The sequence below is a fragment of the Cannabis sativa genome, chromosome 1 (genome assembly GCF_029168945.1).
Source record: "Cannabis sativa cultivar Pink pepper isolate KNU-18-1 chromosome 1, ASM2916894v1, whole genome shotgun sequence".
In the NCBI taxonomy this organism is placed as follows: Eukaryota; Viridiplantae; Streptophyta; class Magnoliopsida; order Rosales; family Cannabaceae; genus Cannabis; species Cannabis sativa.
Window position 1 is genome coordinate 48,194,653 of NC_083601.1, and position 12,595 is coordinate 48,207,247.

The 12,595-nt window shown below is 36.6% G+C and overlaps 3 protein-coding genes across 4 annotated transcripts; 1 reads left to right on the top strand and 2 right to left on the bottom strand.

Annotated features, from left to right (window-relative positions):
- Positions 1-1,183: 1,183 nt before the first annotated feature.
- Positions 1,184-4,815, bottom strand: LOC115708045 (eukaryotic translation initiation factor 3 subunit D). Of its 2 annotated transcripts, none has more exons than XM_030636214.2 (3): positions 4,672-4,815; positions 2,256-3,982; positions 1,184-1,408 (listed from the first exon to the last, which is right to left on the bottom strand). In XM_030636214.2, the coding sequence occupies exon 2, from the start codon at positions 3,963-3,965 to the stop codon at positions 2,265-2,267; it is 1,701 nt and encodes a 566-aa protein (XP_030492074.2). In that variant the 5' UTR covers positions 3,966-3,982; positions 4,672-4,815; the 3' UTR covers positions 1,184-1,408; positions 2,256-2,264. The 2 variants fall into 2 exon arrangements, with proteins under 2 accessions (XP_030492074.2, XP_030492075.2); XM_030636215.2 differs by having other exon boundaries at positions 2,256-3,967; positions 4,672-4,765.
- On the bottom strand, positions 1,184-9,213 carry LOC115708047 (uncharacterized). The gene is made up of 14 exons (XM_030636217.2): positions 8,956-9,213; positions 7,926-8,774; positions 7,741-7,841; positions 7,501-7,615; positions 7,128-7,205; positions 6,915-7,007; positions 6,727-6,810; positions 6,407-6,505; positions 6,252-6,314; positions 6,155-6,185; positions 5,994-6,040; positions 5,846-5,904; positions 4,672-5,740; positions 1,184-1,408 (listed from the first exon to the last, which is right to left on the bottom strand). The coding sequence occupies exons 1-13, from the start codon at positions 9,007-9,009 to the stop codon at positions 5,506-5,508; spliced, it is 1,908 nt and encodes a 635-aa protein (XP_030492077.2). The 5' UTR covers positions 9,010-9,213; the 3' UTR covers positions 1,184-1,408; positions 4,672-5,505.
- A 972-nt stretch (positions 9,214-10,185) lies between these two features.
- LOC115704922 (probably inactive leucine-rich repeat receptor-like protein kinase At5g48380) lies at positions 10,186-12,354 on the top strand. Its single transcript, XM_061118727.1, has 2 exons — positions 10,186-11,210; positions 11,302-12,354. The coding sequence occupies exons 1-2, from the start codon at positions 10,347-10,349 to the stop codon at positions 12,238-12,240; spliced, it is 1,803 nt and encodes a 600-aa protein (XP_060974710.1). The 5' UTR covers positions 10,186-10,346; the 3' UTR covers positions 12,241-12,354.
- Positions 12,355-12,595: the final 241 nt, after the last annotated feature.

A 12,595-nucleotide genomic window follows, 5' to 3' on the forward strand; every position in this document is an offset into this window, starting at 1 on the left:
GAGATGGTTGTAGTCCAATAGCCTGCAAACACCATCATATGTTTATTACATCATTATCTGTTTTCTCCATAACAGGGAATAAGATAAACATGAAAACAGTGTAAAACATCATATGGAGAAGTTTTTTACTTCACATCTCGTCTGAAATCTTCAGCACCCTCATAAGAAGCAACCCGTCGATAAATGGTCTGGTGGAATGAAAAAATGCACAAAGGTTAAATATCGAAATCGAAAGTAAGTAGAAGTAGAAAGGGACTAGGGCAGTATATAGTGTACCTGAACGATGCCAAGGACGCCAATGAATTGTAGCGTCTTTTCCCACTCTGTAACAAATGTTATACCATTCTTAAAAACCTCACATAGATAGATCCTCAAAACTTGAATTGAATAGATATGAGATCATGTATATACACCTAATAGACCATACAATGCTGCAGCCAAACCCTGCAGATGTCTCTTATGTTAGCAGAAAGTAAGATTATTGCAGCGAAAACCAAAATAACGAAATGTATCTTACCACACCATATCCAAGAGCTTGTACAAGAGACGGATTAATATCCTCTAAAATTGCCTCGGCTTCCTAGAATATAACAGATTTTGCGTGATCATACAGCGATAAAAGCCGAGCGCCAAATGTACAACAAACTACACAAAGTAAATACCCTGAGTATGGTAAGTGTTGACTCAGACTTGAGTTCCTTAAACCGAAGACCTTGTTTCACCCAAAACTGGAACCCCCCTTGAATTAAGTAAGGTTGCTGCCAATGTATGATACCACAATATAAAAATTAGTACTTTCATGTTGTTTCCTGCAATTGCAGATGTGGTTCTATTAAAAAAGAAATGATCCTTTTAAGTTAAGTCATATTATCACTTTGTGGGCAATTTGAATTGAAACTTTTAACTAGCGCAAGGAGAAGTATTCAATATCACCTTAAATTCAAGTTAGGAATACAAACCTTAATCCCAAGTTTTCTCAAGGATCTTGCAAACTTAGTTTCAATTAGTTTGATGTTTGATTGTTGTTTCTCGTAATCCCTTTTCATTTTGAGTTAAATTTTCAATGAAAGTGGTAACTATATAATCTTGTTATATGATTAAATCAGTCAATGCTGACTAATAAAAATATAATAATAATTATAAGAAGACAAAGTATTCCAAACAACAACAACAACAATAACAATAATAATTAATAAGACAGGAATCTTTCATTTCAGCCAAACACAACACACAAAATCATCCCATTCAGTTCAGAAACTCAATAATAAGAAATAAAAGCTCTAAAAATCTTAAAAAACTGAAAAAGACTTGACAAAAGTAAATAAACAAAAATGAAGCCTTTTGTTATCTTGTGATTCTGATTACAAATGTAGCTGCTTCCGCCGCTTCATACCACCTTCTGTTCTCTCTGTACAAAAACAATAATTATTTGCTTTTAATTATGAGACAGCTGATAATTGAACATCAACCATGCTACAAGCTAAAATAGATCCAATTTGACATAATGAACTCGGTTAAAAATGAAACAAGGGCTGCTACTCATATGCTAAAACTATGATATCTTACTCAAATTTAAAGACTTCGAAAATTCCTCTTACAAAATCCTACTTCACAAATCAAATCAATTTGACTGTGAAAGAAAGAGCTAAGACCTTGAAGAATCAGCTAACAAAATCTAAAATGAGAAATCAAATCAAGTTGACTGCGAAAGAAAGAGCTAAGGCTGAAGAATCAGCTAAAAAAATCTAAAAATAAGGAATCAAATACAGCTATCAATGAAAGAAAGACTTACTTCAATCAAAGTTAACAGATCCATACCAAAATCAAACATGATGAATTGAATCAATTTAACAATGAAAGGAAGGCTCCTAATTCAAACAAGTTTAAGATTTGGAGAATCCACTAACACGACTCCAACATCAGGAATCACCTTATGTGTGATTTTGTATACACATTATATTATATCTTTGCTAACACAGTTCTATGTATTTGCTTGTATACCCGATATGCACAACAATGCTAGGTTACAAAGCATCATCACCAACCATCAAAATAAGCAAAAAAAACCTAAAGACACGTGTGCTGATCGATTACTAGTGTACTTCCTTACAAATCTACATAGCCAAAACCAATATCAACACATTGTTTATATAAAGCATAAATCAGTGTAAGTGACATCAACACAGAACTAGTAACATGAGTCGATCAAAATAAAGTAGACAACTAAAAATAGTATTTGTGACAGAAAAAACTACCTAACCACATCAAGCTTCAGCTTCAATTGGCTTATCTTCAACATCAACTGCAGCATCAGTTGCAGCCTCAACATCAGCATTTTCCGCAAGAGGCTGTACTTGCTCGTCCTCGGGCAGTGGCTCTTCAACGTAATCATTCTCAAAAGCATCAGACGGCACTTCATAAATTCTAACTTGAGGTTTAGAAGGATCCTTCACGAGAACATACTTGCCCTCTTTCAACTTCATACACAAGTCCACAATAGATTTCACAATGCCCCACATGTTTGAAGTGTTGAGATTGATCTGAGTTGCAAACTCTTTTGGTTTGTATCCAACAACAGCCAAAATCACATGATTGAAATGGTCACGAGGATGCACCCTCGAAACATATCCCAACTTCATCAAATCTGCACTGGCCAGAAGGGCTTGTGCAGTCCATTTAGCCAACTTGTTAGCGTTGTTCTTAAGCTCAGTAGCCAAAACCGCACCCCTCTGACTCTCCAACTTCTGCCTCCAATCACCAGAGTACTTGTGATCGAATTCATTAAGAGCATTCAAGGTGAGGAAAGATCTCTGCTTGTTGACCTCAACAACACTCTGAACCTCACATCTAGCAATAAGATGCATGTTCTCATCAAGCTTCCATCTTCTGTATCTGTAAGCCACCGAAGCTACCTCCTCCCCTTCATTAGCAAAAGGATTAGGCTCATCAAAGGTGACCTTATTGCCGTCCCTAACCAAGACTTGCTGCGAGAAATTCTGGTTGATATAAGCAGCCTCAACACTCAAAGAGTAGGCAGAATTGATATCATCCTTGGCCTCGGGCAAAGGCTCCTGAGAGGTCTCGTGAACAGAAAGCAAATCAAGCTGCGACCCATCCCTTTTATCAAAGAATAACTTGTTCCCAACTCGCTGGATCACAATATCCCAGGAATAAACCGACCTGGGCGCGCACATAAGAGAGGACAGAATAGTGTCAGTCGCAAAGACGGTGGCTTTATCCTCGTTAGCAAGCCTTCGGATAATTGGGTCATCAGTGGTTGTGACTTTGAAGAAATTCCTATTCTTGAACCGCTCAAGACGGCGCTCATTCTTCGGAGCAGTCCGATCGAACGACCGGTCATAGAACTCTAGGCCTCCACAGAGAAGAAGGTCCTCCGGCTCGGGAACAGTGAAGGAGAGCTTGGAGAAAGTTGAGAAGGGAATCTGCTCGAGCATATTCCACTCCGGCTGAATATCCACAGATGATTTGAACACGGCCGCCTCACGCCTGAACTGGTTGACATTGGACCTGTTATTGTTGTAATGACGGTCGCGGCGGGCGCGCTCCTTCTCGGCCTCTCGCTTCCGTGCCTCGACCTCCTCGTCGCGTCGCTGAGGGAGCTGCCGTTGCTGCTGGTACCTCCACTTGGGTCCGAATTTGGGGCGCGGGGGAGGCTTGCCGTCGACCAATCTGAAGGAGGCGTCGTCGTCGGCGTACCCGGGGAATGAATCGTCGTTGGAGAAATCAAAGGCAGAATCGGAGGGTTGATTCTTGGGCCTGGATTGGTTGTTGAAGTTTCTGGTCCAATCAGCGATTCGGCCGATTTTGTCAGAGCGAGAGAATGGGGCAAAAGGTACATTGAGAGGGAGATTAGAAGAGGCGGCGGACGTGGAGGTTGCTTCCATGGGACCCCAGCCATCTGGGTTGAAAGGAACCACTCCCACCTCAAATCCGGCGCTAACCATGGCTATAATCCGGTTTTCTACATGTAAACAAAACAGAGAGAGTTCCGATTGTTAATAAGGCCAAACTCCGAGATTGTTAAAAAAAACAACTAAGTCATCACAGAACACAACACAAGAAAAGAGATATCTTTTAAAGACCATATTGAACGAATTAAATATCCCAACAAATTTAATGGTATAGAAATATCTCTTCCTACAGGACTCTATGGTTAAACTAATCAGAAAATTGTATAAGAATGAAACTAATTTGCCAAAAAGCAGGAATTTGGGAATAAGTTGATAGCATTTCATAAACTCCTTCAGGGAAAAAGACGGAGCAAGAAAAATACTGTAAGAAAAGTTAACCAACCATATTCAATTACGAGCCGTCATTGTCCAAAAACAAAAAATCCTAAATAATGAAAGATTAAAAAAAGATAAAGAGCGATGCATAAGGGAAATTCTCAAACGATCCACCAAAAGAAAATGCACTAGAAAAACGTATACAATGTTGAGAAAATAACCAGCCATACAAAACTTTCAAATTTCAACTGATACATGAAAAAACAAAAACAAAAGAACTGAAAACTCCATAGAAAACCAAAGCTGGAGCAAAAATATTGCCTCATTTCGCAAAATTCAAAAACCCTAGGGAACAATATCGTTCAGTATATAATTTTTTAATATATATATTAAAGCAATGAGAAGGAAAATAGCATAATCATACCTGAAATGAGAGAGTGATTCGGTGGTGAACCCTAGAGGGAAGATTCGGACAGTGGGTTGGGTTGGGTTGGATTGTTCTACGCACACAGAGTTGCAGAGCTTAACCAAGCTCAATGGCGCGAAGTGTTATTACTTATTGGTTTCATCTCCCCAATTTTTGCTTTTTCCACTTTCACCCCTTTTTTTCTGCTAATTAAGATTTTATTTTTGCAAAAGTAAGTACCATATTCAAGATTTGTTTTAGTATATTATGTAATTAAAATAAAATTATGATGGTGGTATGGAGAATAAATTTGAGTACAATTGAGCTCAAGGAATATTTTTGTAGGAGAAATTAATTAGCTGAATGGTTTCATCCAGTTCTTATTCAAGGAAAATTATTATTATTATTATTATTATTATTATTATTATTATTATTATTATTATTATTATTTTCAGCTAAACCTATATCCACCCTCAAACTTTAAAGAGGACCAAATATTGAGGAATAAGAAACAGGAAAAATGAAAACTTTTGCTTAAAGAAGTTCGTTGATTCGTGTTATTCGTGATCTCCTCTCCATCCTTAATTTCAAATGCGTTTTGGTTTTACAGGCCTAGCGACTGCCCATGGTGACACATGTTCAAAATGGAAGATGACATATTTATTGCCATTAACATGAAATTGGATGGGTGATTATTAATGAAAGATGTACAAATTACAAAAGTCAGTTTAACTATTTGAATTAGGACATTAATTAACAGTTGTGTTTTTACACAAAAGGTAATTTCGGCTTATTGTAGGGTTTCTCAAGTCAGAATCTTATACTTGCTGCACACAAATCTCAAAGCTTTTTCTATGCTTCAGATAGATCTACCTTCTCGCTCCCTGCCATTGTGACTTCAGAAGATGAATCAGCTACACCTTCTGCATCAGATGGTTTAGATTCATGCTTTGCAGCAGCCTGAAGAACCCGGTTTTGAACAGCCGATGAAGATGGAGATGTTGGTAGTCCAATGCCATTCGTCTCTAATTTTTCGGCTGCCCATGTGAACGCCTGAGATCCAAGTCTAACAGGAGCAAGCAATAGCCTACAAACACCATTATTGAATTTATTACATTACTTGTTTTCTCCATGTCAGGGAATAAGATAAACATGAAAACAGTGTAAAACATCATATGGAGAAGTTTTTTACTTCACATCTCGTCTGAAATCTTCAGCACCCTCATAAGAAGCCACCCGGCGATAAATGGTCTGGTGGAATGAAAATAATGCACAAAGGTTAAAAATCGAAATCGAAAGTAATTAGAAGTAGAAAGGGACTATGACAGTATATAGTGTACCTGACCAATGCCAACGACGCCAATGAATTGTAGCGTCTTTTCCCACTCTGTAACAAATATAATACCATTCTTAGTCAGAAAAGAGAGGTAACACCTAAAAACCTCACACGGATAGATCCTCAAAGCTTGAACTAAATAGATATGAGATCATGTATACATACCTAATAGACCATACAATGCTGCAGCCAAACCCTGCAGATGTTTCTTGTGTTAGCAGAAAGATTGCAGTGAGAACCAAAATAATGAAATGTATCTTACCACACCATATCCAAGAGCTTGTACTGGAGACGGATTAATAGCTTCTAGAATTGCCTCGGCTTCCTAAAATATAACAGGTGTCACGTGATTATGAAGCGATAACACTATATAAGATTAAGCCAAGCGCCAAATGTACAAACTACAAAGTAAAAAACCTCATTGAGTATGGTAAGTGTTGACTCAGGCTTGAGTTCCTTAAACCGGAGACCTTGTTTCACCCAAGACTGGAACCCACCTTGAACCAAGTAAGGTTGCTGCCATGTATGACACCGCAATATAAAAATTAGTACTTTCATGTTGATTTCTGCAATTGCATATGGTTCTATTAAAAAAGAAATGATCTTATCACTTTGTGGGCAATTTTGAATTGAAACTTTTAACTAGCAATATGATTCATGAGGACTCAAACCATAGTTTAACAAGCCATATGGAGAAGTATTCGAGAACACCTTAAATTCAAGTTAGGAACACAAACCTTAACCCCAAGTTTTCTCAAGGATCTTGCAATTCCTTTAGAACGAGAACCATCAGCATCCAGAACTACAACCTTGGATCTGTCCTACAAATAGTTGAAAACAGCAACAACCATTATACATCAAGTTCCAAAAATAAGAAAGAAAAGAAAACCGAGCAACGAAAATTGTTAAGCTCCTAAATCCTCACCTGGACAATCTTCAAGTTTTTAATAACAGCAGCAGTCAAGGAGTCTTCAAGGTCTCTTCCATTCTTGAACAACTTCATCATTGATCCATCAATCTAAAACATTTCAAAGATTTAAGAATAATAACTAAGCTGTGTAAAGAAGTCTAGGACTAGAAAATTATTAAGCTAGATCAACCATTCTATAAAAAACAACAATAAAGCATGTAAACCAACCTCAGGAAGAGTGACACTAGCATAGCGATAACGAGCTGCTCGACGAAGATCAGGAATGCCGTCTCTTTCTCTCAAAACCTTCACAAAGCCATTGACTATTTTAAAATAAGCTTCTCAAAAGTGAAACATTTATCACTGTGATGGATAAAATTTTCAACTGCTATATATAAAAATATAAAAAGAAGTGATGAGATAAAATCTTTCTTCCTTTTTTTTCATAATCTTAAGCCAATCACAAGTTGAAAAAGGTGAGAAACATTATGAATATAGTTATTATAGCCAATGGCTATGGCTATGGCTATGGCAAGAAGATGAGGTTTTGAATATGAAAGCCTGTAAAGTAATTAATAAGCCAAAAGAGCTTGTGTCTTGCCTCGGGTCGGATATCAATGAGCACAGCATTCTCTTTCCCTGTCAAGACCTCCAAAGTCAATTGAGGAGACAAATCTCCCGCATAACCGCTGTATGTCGACACCCAAAAGAAGACCCTGCCACCAAATCTGATAAGAAATATAAAATTTCTCACACAATAGGCTAGTACATATTCCTGGTAAACATAAAAGAGGAAAACAAAAAACTAAGCAAAATAAATAGCAATTTGGATCATTCATACCATAAAGTGGCAGAGGTACCAGCCAACAAAACAAATGGAACGATTGGATCATTTGGATCAAAGCCAAGAGTTTTCTCAAAACCCTCAATAGCAATATAAACCTGATTAATAAACACAGTTCACTCAGCATGTAGAAGAAGTAAAACAAAGATTAAAAACAAAAGGGTGCTGAAATCTATGATCACCTTTTGAAAAGCAATCTTGGCAGGTGTCAAGATTTCGGTTGCTCTCTCTTCAGATAAGTTGAGTGTATCCCTAACCTCAGGAGGAAAGGATTCTTTGGCAGACTGGTATGAAGAAACAGCAAACGAAGTGCCATTTGCTAAAGCATTCTCCACTGCAACAATTGTACTTCTCAACACATCAACAGCAACAACAGCTGCTCTGCCTGTAGTTTCCTTCAAGCCACTTGACAAGTTGGTGAGTTTATCACCAGCTAATTCTCCAGTTTGATCAAAAGATGAAAAGGCTTTACCAAAGGCGCTATCAACCGCATCATTAGCACCTTGAATGATGGATGATATTGATGAATTGAAAGTCTCTAGTGAGCTTTTCAGAGCATTCTCACCTTTGTTTATTGAATCACTGAAAGTTTGACTAACCTCATTAGCAAATTCCTCAAAACCTTTTACATCTAATGAGGCAGAAGGAAGCCCGGAAAGTAAAGGTTCGGGGGCTAAATCGATAGGTAAAACAGCTTCGGGTTCAACTGATGCTGCCAAAGCCTTCTCTTTTGCATCTAAGAGGCCTGCATAGTCAACAATTCCAATATCTGTGGGAGAAAGGTCTGAGTTTTGGATGTACTTCAGTTCGAAGCCACTTCCCATGTGGGAATAATTGCAGTTAAGATGTTCAGACACATCTGAACAAGAATGTTCATTAACCAAATTCAAAGAGACTGATTTTGCATTAGCAGCATTGGTTCTGATGAAATCCCTTTGAATATTCATTGATGATCCAAAAACATGGTATTCCAAATCACATCTGGTCTCAAAAGAGGGACGCAATAATCCTCCCCCTCCATGAAAGGGTGTCTGTAAAGTTCAAAGCTTTACTAAGAAAAATGTAAACTTTACTGATAACTAAACAAGATAATGTTTTGAAGGGTTCAAAAATAAGATATTTCATAGATTAATTCTGTAAAGTTGAAAACTTTACTAAGAAAATGAGTAAACTTTACTAATAACTAAACAAGTTAAGTTTTAAGGAACTGACCTGAGAATGAGAAGAACAAGTTGGAGTTGCAGAGCAAAGAGGCAACATTGTCATTAACAAATCTCAAACATTCATTGTTCAATCGAAAAAGAAATTAAATTGATATAAAACAAAGATAAGTATCTAATTTTGGATTAAGAGGATTGGAGTGGCAAATCGTGTGGCTTCGTTGGAAACTTAAAGCTCTTAGCTTGATCCTCTTCAACTACTCCTTGCCTCTCGTTCTTCTTGTGGGGACAAACGTTTTCATTTTCATAAGAAGTGAGAATTTGTTATTGCATGACAGACCCCTCTATTATCTTATTTTTACATTTTGACCCCAGAAAATTCCTATTATTCATGAAAATGACAAAAGAATCAAATTTATTATTTGGACTCATTCATGCATGTCCAATGTCCATTGTCTACGTTATCTTTATACATAAATTTTTCAAAAAGATTATCCAGATGATATACTGTTTTTTTTCCTCTCTTTGAATATTTTGATTTGATATATTAAAAGAAGATTTGGCCAAAAAAATTAATTTTTTGCGTGTTTTTTAAAAAAAGTGAGTATTTTTATGCATCAATCAAGCTTGACTTTGAAGAAATTTCAGCCAAAAAAAAAAAAGCTTGACTGTGAAGAATGAAATTTTTAACTGTTAAGCAAAAATAAATAAATAAATATCAATGTGTTTTTTCTTGGATAAATTTGGTATTTTTGCCACAGCATATATATATTGATAGAGTAATTTAAATCACAACAAATCATATACAAAGTAATAATTACAAAACAACTTATATAAAATCAGTCAAAAATTTCGATAAACTAACTTGAGACCACTCAAAAAAATATACTAAGTCTAAATGAACAATTTAAGCAAATTTACAAAATAAATAGATTAAGTAAAAAGTTGATTAGCACGCTAAACACTAAAATAGTGTCAGTGTCCAATTACCTTTGTGTAATTAAGATTGGAATGGAATAAAGATTACAATTACAATATTAGCATAGGATTTCATGTGCAAATGATACATTAAAAATTATTAATATGGATTAGATCTTTGTGTTAGGCCCATAATTGTTCGAAAAAGTAGTTGAGCTTGTAATAATTGCTATGTAAATAATTGCTATGTTTATTATATGCCATGGCCCATGATTGAACTCCTCATAAATGTGATTTTTTTCTAAAACGAAATTTCTGCGTAAAAAACACTTTTGGTTGTTTAGTTTGATTTAAAATTTTAGTTTGACTGAGCATGAAGGGAGGAAAGAAAGAATGAATAGTGTATTTATTAACAACCAGACCATCATTTGCCTGAAACCAACCATGTTCAAAATTTAAGCTTAATTATTTAGTATTGTCTTCTCCTGTTAGCCTACGTACCTTGGTAATTACACAACAAAAACTATGTCTCGCAAACTCACACTCATTATTGTTCTTGTTTTGCTCCTTAACTCTTTTATAGGCTCCACTCATGCTTTTGCGAGTGATATTAATTGTTTGAAAGAGATTAAAGCTTCCCTTGAAGACCCTTTTGGTTACTTAAACTCCCCATGGAACTTTGATAACAACACAGAAGGTTTCATCTGTAAATTTATAGGGGTTGGGTGCTGGCATGGTGATGAGTCCAAGGTCATAAACCTTCAACTCTCTGATATGGGACTCAAGGGAACTTTCCCAAGAGGGGTAACAAACTGCACAAGCTTGACAGGTTTGGACCTTTCCAATAACAACCTCTCAGGGAACATTCCCTACAACATATCAAGATTGATCCCCTTTGTGACTAGTCTTAATCTCTCCTCCAACAACTTCTCAGGTGAAATCCCAATCAGCCTTGCCTATTGTACTTATCTAAATGTGCTTAAGCTTGATCACAACCGACTCACCGGTAACATCCCGAGGGAGCTCCCTATGTCTCTTGCAAGGCTCAAGGAGTTTTCAGTGGCAAACAATATATTGTCAGGGGAAGTGTCTGATTCATATTCAAGATTCACTGCTATTAGCTTTGCAAACAATCTTGATCTTTGTGGGGGGCCTTTGGGGCCCTGCCATTTTCACAAGCATCACATGAAACCACTTGATCCATTCAAAATAGGATTTGGAACTGGTTATTTTGTTTCAGCTACAGTTGTGTTTTACACACTTTCTGTGTCTTGGTTTCAAGTCAAGATGATTATGAAGAGTGTAATATTTTCTGTGGTGGAAAATTTACAAAAGAGAAAACAAAATGAACAGCTGCATCACTTTCCAACTCTCAAACACCAAAAAGAGGTACCTTTTTTCCACTCACTCTTGTAAATTCTCTTCACTCATCAGAATGTTAAGAGTGCTTATTAATTAACCATATCATAATGAACAACAGATTTCTCAACTTGAAAAGATGGTTAATAGGATGAGTTTTCCAGAACTTTGCAAAGCAACAGACAATTTCAGCATCTTCAATGTGATAGGAAGAGGAAATACAGGAACCATGTACAAGGCCACTCTTTCAAATGGTTGGTTTCTTGCTGTCAAAAAAATAGATGACACCCCAAATAATGAGGCTCAATTTGTGTCTGAGCTCTTAGCTCTGGCTAGAATGAGACATGACAACTTAATCCCTCTTTTGGGGTTTTGCATGGTTGAAAACGAAAGGCTTCTGGTCTACAAACACATGACAAATGGGAATCTCCATGATTACTTACACCGAGTTGAAGAAGGTGATGCTAAAATCCTACAATGGCCTCTGAGGATCAAAATTGGTATGGGAATAGCCAGAGGCTTGGCATGGCTTCACCATAAGTGTGTCTTTCGAGTAGTCCATCGAAGAATAAGCTCAAGGAGTGTCTTACTGGATGGTTACTTCGAAGCCAAGATATCGAATTTCGGTAAAGCAATCATTTCAAACTATGGTGGAGTAATGTTTGTGTACCCAAATGAGAGTGATTCTGGGTTGTTTGTGAATAGTGGGGTGTGGGAGTCTGATTTTGTTAAGAAGGATGTGTATGATTGTGGAACTGTGTTGCTCGAGTTGATAACTGGTTCTGGCTCTGGCTCTAATCTTCACAGCACTTTGGCAGAGTGGATCAGTCATGTTTCGACTAGTCCTGGTATATTGAATGATGCCATTGACAAAGCCTTAATTGGGCAAGGATTTGATGATGAGATCTTGGATATGCTCAGAATAACAAGAGACTGTGTTCATCCTATGCCATATGAAAGGCCAACAATGCTGCAAGTGTATGAAAGAATTAGTAATATTGGACTCAGATATGGTATTCCATGTGATTTTGGACTTTTGATGCAACCAAAACGTAGCTAACATGTTCAAACTCAAAGTAGTCATTTGGATTTATGTATCTTTATCAAAAGAATCTTATTTTATTGATTGGATTTTAGATTTTATATATAACAATAACACCTTTTCATTTCCGTTTAACAGGCCTCCTGCATATGTATATTATATAGTCAACAATTCCAGTCTCAGTGGAAATTCAAAGATACATATTGATTTTGCCTTTATTTGCAGCATTATTAGTTCTGATGAAATCTCTTCGAAAATGCATTAATTCCAGTTGACTGAGTAAATAGTTAGGACATGCATGTTAGAAAAATTAATAATAAACCCAAGATCTATTTGTATATAACATAGAACACAATAATAAGATATAATAATT

What these genes read in the sequence shown, in the direction of transcription:
- LOC115708045 (XM_030636214.2), bottom strand. Translation starts at nt 3,965, where the DNA reads ATGGTTAGCGCCGGATTTGAGGTGGGAGTGGTTCCTTTCAACCCAGAT.
- LOC115708047 (XM_030636217.2), bottom strand. Translation starts at nt 9,009, where the DNA reads ATGACAATGTTGCCTCTTTGCTCTGCAACTCCAACTTGTTCTTCTCAT. An exon ending in CCAAGATTGCTTTTCAAAAG is followed by an intron (nt 7,842 to 7,925) that starts GTGATCATAGAT and finishes TTTATTAATCAG; the next exon opens with GTTTATATTGCTATTGAGGG. An exon ending in GCGTCGTTGGCATTGGTCAG is followed by an intron (nt 5,905 to 5,993) that starts GTACACTATATA and finishes TCATTCCACCAG; the next exon opens with ACCATTTATCGCCGGGTGGC.
- LOC115704922 (XM_061118727.1), top strand. Translation starts at nt 10,347, where the DNA reads ATGTCTCGCAAACTCACACTCATTATTGTTCTTGTTTTGCTCCTTAAC. An exon ending in CTCTCAAACACCAAAAAGAG is followed by an intron (nt 11,211 to 11,301) that starts GTACCTTTTTTC and finishes AATGAACAACAG; the next exon opens with ATTTCTCAACTTGAAAAGAT.